Source organism: Podarcis filfolensis, assembly GCF_964270895.1.
Source record: "Podarcis filfolensis genome assembly, chromosome: 6".
Classification (NCBI taxonomy): Eukaryota; Metazoa; Chordata; class Lepidosauria; order Squamata; family Lacertidae; genus Podarcis; species Podarcis filfolensis.
The window spans coordinates 40,477,126-40,483,962 of NC_139609.1; the positions used below are offsets into that span (position 1 = coordinate 40,477,126).

The following is a 6,837-nucleotide window of genomic DNA, read 5'->3' on the forward strand; positions in this document are numbered from 1 at the left end:
AAGCTCATACGAAGAACTAACTTAGTTGGTCTTTAAGGTGCTACTGGAAGGAATTTTTTTTTTTTGTTTTGACTATGGCAGACCAACACGGCTACCTATCTGTAACTTTGACAGTCCTGTTATCTGAGATCGCTTTGACTGGAAGGGCCAGGTATTGACCTTTGACCTTATACATGTAAGGCTTGAGCTCTGTTTCTGAGCTAGATTTCATTTCTTTTCCTAACTAAAGTTGACCTATTTTTTGGAAGCATGAATCTGCCACCAGCAGGTCATTTGCATCTGCTGTTGGGTAAAATAATGCTGAAATCAAAGAGTCTGTCCTATGAATAATTGTATTGATGGGGCTTAATACAATTCCTGTAGTATTGCTTTACAGGCAGTGAATTTCACAATTGCTGGGTCTCCAATTTCAGGATTAAACGAAGGTAAAACGGGCAGCTGGATGTGGAGTAATGGCCGACCAGTGACTTTCCATAACGTCAAAAGCGGGCCGGAGCTAAGCAAGACTGCTGAACAGAAATGTGCTTTTGTGAAAAAGCAGAAGAAATGGATTGCAAGGCTATGCAGACAAAGGCTGAAAGGAAGATATATTTGTTCCCTTCCTTCATTAGCTGACACTTCTCTCGAAAATACAAAAACGGTTTAGCTGGTATGTAAAGTTGGCAAGAAAATTGCACAAGATTATTACCAGGAGACGAGGAGAAACAAGGATACAACAAATTCTAGCCATGAAGTCATGCAAGACACTCATTGTAAAACTGCTTTGGAAAACATCTCAAAGGAGAAACATAAAGATTCTCAGTACATCGGTACTCATTTCTCGCCAGATTCTGCATATTCAAAGATTTACATGTTGCTGAAGACAGCAAACATCTCTGCAATGAGCAGTATTGGAAAGGGTTGTTTTGTGTTTCTTTGTTTTTGAGAACATCAGTTTACATCTGTGTAGATCCAGATAGCAGTGGGCCAGAAATTAGGCTTAGTGTTAGTCTTGCTGGTGGCGGTATCTCATAAAAAAATGAAAGTTATGCTGATATTCATGCTTCAGTGAAACAGAAGAGCATGAAGCCACAGGACAGAAAAAATAATGCTATTCAAATATAAAAGAAAAAAAATGTTCTCTAAGTTAAGAATGGGAAATACTGAAACTAATATTTTAGTTAATTATTAGCCTCAAGGTTTACCTGCTGTTTTGGATAACTGTTACCTTGCACCACACATGGGTTTATATTATCCTGCACCTTGTTGCTCCAGAAATGGCACGGTTTCTCTCTAAAAGCATTACCTTGCTGTCTACCTTCTCTGGTTCTAACCAAAGATTATTGCAGGAAGGCAAGATCTCCCTTTACATAATTTATTTTTCTTTCTCGTTGGAAGTCAGCATTGTACACAAGCAGTTTGGCTTCTGGTTAATCATAAGAGTGGTGGGGCTCTGCATTTTAATCCTAAACCAATTATCAGGATTTGCTAGTGCACCATTAGATTCCAAGGAATAAAACTCAAGGGCAGTCTCAGACAGGAGCTCAAAGCTCAGTCTGGGTCTTGCTGAGGGTGAAATCCCAGACTTTGCAATTTGGTAATTTTAAAAAATAAACACAAGACTGCCCGCCCCATCCCAAACACACAAGTTTCGGAGGCGAGGATCTCAGTTTAATTTCAATTTTAATTGGCCATATGGCATTCTTTCCTTTTAATAAATAGGCATAATTAGTGAGATTTTAGGGCTTCAAAATACCATAAGAACATAAGAGCCGTGCTGGATCAGACCAAAGTCCAGCATCTTTGAGTGCAATTTGATCATAGTGTCAGCTTCCATATTACGGAAATGAAACTGCTAAAATTTAAGACACCTGAAATTTAACTCCAAATCAACTTTGAAATAGACTGAGGATCAAAATTGAAACACCACCCAATAATGCTTTATAGCTGCCTATTATATACATAACTGCAGTGCTTTTTTTCCTGGGGTACTCAATGGTACCCAGTACCAGACCCTTTTCCTGCATATCTGCATATACCGAGGTAGTGGATTGTTCTGCCCTTTATCATAGATAAGAAATGAAACTCAGGGCAGGTCATGAGATAAAAGGAATTAGGCTATGAGGGTATGAGAACAGGTTTTGCTTTTAGTGGGCTTTCAATCAGTTCAGTGGGACAAAGTAAATAACCTTTAATCTATCACACATTGTATGGCATTGGCAGGGGGAACTTGCCTTTAGCACTGGGGTCACAAGGGGGAGGTTGCACATTCAGCTCCAACCTCCATGGTGTCCCCAAATGAGTCTCTCTGGGGTTTTTCCTATTTAAAGGAGGTGCTACAATTTGTCCTATGTGGGCTGTAGTGAACAGAGGGCCCTGGATTTGCCTTCAAGGACAGCTATGTCTGTAGTAGGGTTCAGTCCCTCAGGCCTACCTGCAAAAATCAGCGCAACATTCAAACTGAATGAACGATTTATGGCAGTCCATTTAATGGGTTCTGTGATACCAATTATATGGCTGAAAGGGACTTGCAACATATGAAACAGGCAAAGTTACTTGATTTCAGATTCAGTTATTAGTGAGGTAGGTGATAGTGACTTTAGCAAACTACAATGATAAAATAATGGAAATTTGAAAATCAGTAATGAATTCACCACATATATTTGGCCAATGCACCATACATTTAAATTCAATTTCATAGCTATGGACTGTGAAGACAATTTAGTTAAAAGTCTTACGTCTACCCTTTTCTTCCAAATATTCTATTCAACATGTTATACACTTACCAGTAGACAGATGTGGTGTCAATTTTATACTTACCAGCAGATGTGCTGTTAACTGTCTATTCTGGTAATACAATATGCAATATAAAGCCCCTCAGTTGGAAATTTATATAAGAGTTGAAATTGTCCCCCCCTTCTTAAAGCTGCAAATCACTAGAAGATACAGTAAAATTAATATATCATCTCTATTATTACTTTATGGGACTTTTCATCTTGTTGAACTGCAGTTTTGAAGCTGAAAAAAAGTCCGATCCTGCAACTATTAAATAACTGCATCAAATTACTTGTGTCTACTCATGCTAGGAAGACGACTCCACTTTCTATAGCATAATTTGGAGGGGAGGAACTGCCAAGGTGGTCTTTGAAACAAAACATATTCAGATTCAGTTTCTTCACATGTTCTAGGTTCATGAGGCTTAGCCTGAAAATGGCTACTCTAAAATGTAAATCAGAGGTATGCATATGATGTGGGTTAGAACTCATGGATTTAACCATACGGGAGATGTAAGAGGTACCACTATGTACAAGAACCAGGGAAGAAAATGTGGGTAACACTCTTGTATACCCCACATCTCTGTAAAGTTAACTTGAAAGTTATTTGGTAAAGAAAACAAGAAACAACCATTGATTTGAGCACTGGATGCTGAAATGCACCTCTAAACCTAAAAAATGCTAAATACAGTATGGATGGGATTGCATTCAATATGCATACATATGCTTACATATGCATATATACATATGTATTTTTTCAGATCTGTGGCACTGAAGCAATAATCAGAGTTCAGATTTGTGCTCACGTCCATTAGCAACATGGGTTGCAAATCCCTATTTGTTCTTTACTGCATGTTGAAAATTTACAGGACCACAATCAGCTCAGGAGGAGTTGAGTGTAATGCTTATTTTGAATTTATGCTGGCCAGCGTGAATCAGATCATGTGAATTGGATGCTATATTATCTTTGGCGATGCAATATGATTCTTCTTTACACATGAATGACTATTTAATTTGCAGTAAGTACTTCTATAGGGTCTGATAGGAAAGAATATAGTATTTTAACATATTTATCATCTCCAATGAATGAGAATTCTTACTAAACTGTTTATCAGTTAAGTGGGTCCTGTAAAGCTGAATCTGCTTCCAGATTTCTGAGTCCCCAAGGTATATCAGATAATTTATCTGGTAGGATTATGTTGATGTATTTATCAATCTTTAAAAATGAACACAGACATATGAAATGACACCTGTTGACAACTAAGTTGCAATGTGAACCCTGGGTTAAATATTCTCCATTTAGGTTATTCGCATGAGAATGTACGGGGCTGCTAGGTCAGACCAATAGTTCATCTAGCTCTGCATACTGCAAGCATAGGCAAACTCAGCCCTCCAGATGTTTAGAGGCTCCAATTCTCATCACCCCTGACCACTGGTCCTGTTAGTTAGGGATGATGGGAGTTGTAGTCCCAAAACATCTGGAGGGCCGAGTTTGCCTATGCCTGGCATACTGTTTCCAACAGTGGTCAGCCAAATACGTCTGGGAATCGTACAGGTACAGTGTGGTGGAAATGACGTTCCACTTTTGCTTCCTGTCTAACAGCTTTTGACAGATTCACCTTCCATGAATTCACCTAATACCGGGAATTGGGGAACCTGTAGATATAGGGTTGAGAAAACAACACCTGTCAAGCCCCAGCAAATATGCCCAGTGGTCAGGGATGATAGACATTTCAGTCCAGCAACATCTGGACAGCCATATCTGGCCTAATCTTTTTTTTTAAGAAGTCATTTAAGATATTAAGAATTCAGGTGCGCCCTGTCCTGTGCATCTTGCAAAATGCATCACGGCTCCAGGGATGTAGTTGTAATTTTGGAAGCTCATCATTTGCTCCCGGTGGCAAGAGTACCACAAAGCCTGTGTACCTCAGGCTGCTAATCCCATCAGCATTATAAAAGAATCATTAATATCCCATATTCATAATCACACTAATGGATGGCATGCATGAGGAGCATGCATTATTAAAGGGAGAGTTCTGAATGTGTTGTAGGAGGGGAATTCATTTTTGACTGACAGTCATGTAAACCGAACATCCATATCCTTCACGGTTTCAATTTGGCAGAATGATCTTGGTGTTATAGCCCAGAGCGAAAACTCTACCGAACAGGTTTAGACTATTACATTTTAATCTCCCTTGCTACATTTCATTCACTTTCATAATTTTCTTTTCTGCCACCCTCTGAAAGGAAATCTTCTCGTGGTTCTTTCCTTTCATTAGTGAAATCATAAAATAATAATAATACATTGCACTTAACATCTATCAACAGTGCCCATCACTCTGATATATGTACAGTCCCCCCCCACCTCACACAGAAATGACCAGTCAGTAAAGTTTCCGAATACTGAAAAGGTCAAAGTACTACAAGGCTCTATTATTTTCACTTAGAAATATATGAGACATAAAAATGGTAGTGGTGGGAAGGATGTAAAATGGAACATATTCCCTTGATGGCCCCAGCACTGTCACCGTGCAATTTTTTTTACCCCTCAATCTATTTTTATTTTTTAAACACCCTATTTTAAGAGAATTATAATTAAATAGGCATATAGGCCCTCAGCAAAATGCACATTGGTAGTAACATAAAAATGAGAATATTCTTAGAGGTGTCCAATATAATAAATACATCAACCATGAGAATATCAAATACAAAAGCTAACATTAAAAAGGGCTCTAGAAAGCCTAGGCTGTATTTCACTAATAATGGATGTTACACGATACTTCTATTACACTAGTTGCACTTGCTGTATTAACTGTATACTTGTAGTCTAACTCAGGGTTCTTCAACCTTGGGTGTCCAGATGTTGTTTGACTATACGTCCCATCATTCCTGACTATTGGCTAAACTAGTCATGGGTGTTGTAGTCCAACAGTCCCGAACTCAGGCACAGCCAGGCCCTCTGGCTACCTGATTGGCTGATTCAAAACTATGGGCTGACTGGCTATTGTGCCCTCCTTTGCAGCCAGTTGGGGGAATTCTCCAGCAGCTGATCACACAATAGAGAGGCATTTTGTTCTGTGGAGCCAAGGGCCTGCCATGATGGGCCGCAACTGCCACCTACCCAAAGACTGGGTAAGCAGCCATTATCGTCCAACAGCATCTGGGAGACCCAAGGTCAAGGAACAATGGTCTACGCAACCTTTCTTCCTTTCTATTAATGGTAGCCATGCTTGCACAACACATATTTTCCCACCTGATGCTCTATGTTACTTTCCTGTGAGAAGCTATTTGCCACACTTTTGCACTTCACCGCATCAGACTCAATGATATGCTTTCCTGCTGCCTTATATAATAAATGTTCTTCACATCAAGATAATGCAGTGTTGCTTTGGTCTCTGCTTTTATACAGTGTCAAGTTATGGTGCGAATAAGCTTGCTGTACAGAAGTCCAAAACCCTGTTAATTAAGCCACAATAATATCTACTGTTGCCTTGAGACAGACCCAATTTATTTTTCCCACAAAAGAATCTTTTGTGTTTGTATTTTTTCCTGTGTACATCCATTAGTGCTGGAAGCATTTGCAACATTAATTGGTGACCTGTGTCTTGAACATTATTTTTTTTATGCTGTGAAAAGAAATATAAAGGAATCAAGGCATCCTCTGGACTTAAAGAACAACTCTGTGCGTCCTTAAGTGGCTCTCTTTATTAATATGATATGGCAAATGTTTGTTCCTGTTTATTAAACCACATGAAAGGTTAATTATGCTAAGCGACTCTGGGTAGAAAACAATTCTTGGAAGAGGCTTTTTAAACAACAGGTTGGCAGCTTGCAGGAGCCATCTGTTTCCCACAAATGTTAAGGTACAATCTTAAACTTGTGAGGTTAAAAATTACAGTAGTTTGGGAGAAGGAAAATCCATGCTGCGATGATGATATGAAAATTCTGATTCTCCTTGACATGCAGCCTGGCAGGAATGCCAAGTTTCCTAAACATGGTGTTTGGTTGCTAATAACCATGAAAACTACAGGGGAACAAAGCAGCAAGGGGGCTCCTGTTATCCGTTTCCTTTCTAATATAAGGG

The 6,837-nt window shown here is 39.2% G+C and overlaps 1 protein-coding gene across 4 annotated transcripts in view; it reads left to right on the plus strand.

Annotated features, from left to right (window-relative positions):
- LOC310765776 (FRAS1-related extracellular matrix protein 1-like) overlaps positions 1 to 6,837 on the plus strand; it is a gene marked incomplete at its 3' end in the record, with an annotated part of 128,109 nt that overhangs the window by 119,310 nt on the left and 1,962 nt on the right. For 3 of the 4 annotated variants that reach the window (XM_083621208.1, XM_083621209.1, XM_083621207.1), the window contains one exon: positions 414 to 1,211. The exons of the other annotated variant lie outside the window; for it this stretch is intronic. In XM_083621208.1, the coding sequence (XP_083477334.1) occupies positions 414 to 646 (233 nt within the window). Of the gene's footprint in view, positions 1 to 413; positions 1,212 to 6,837 lie in introns of those variants that run through there. 4 annotated transcript variants of the gene reach the window in all.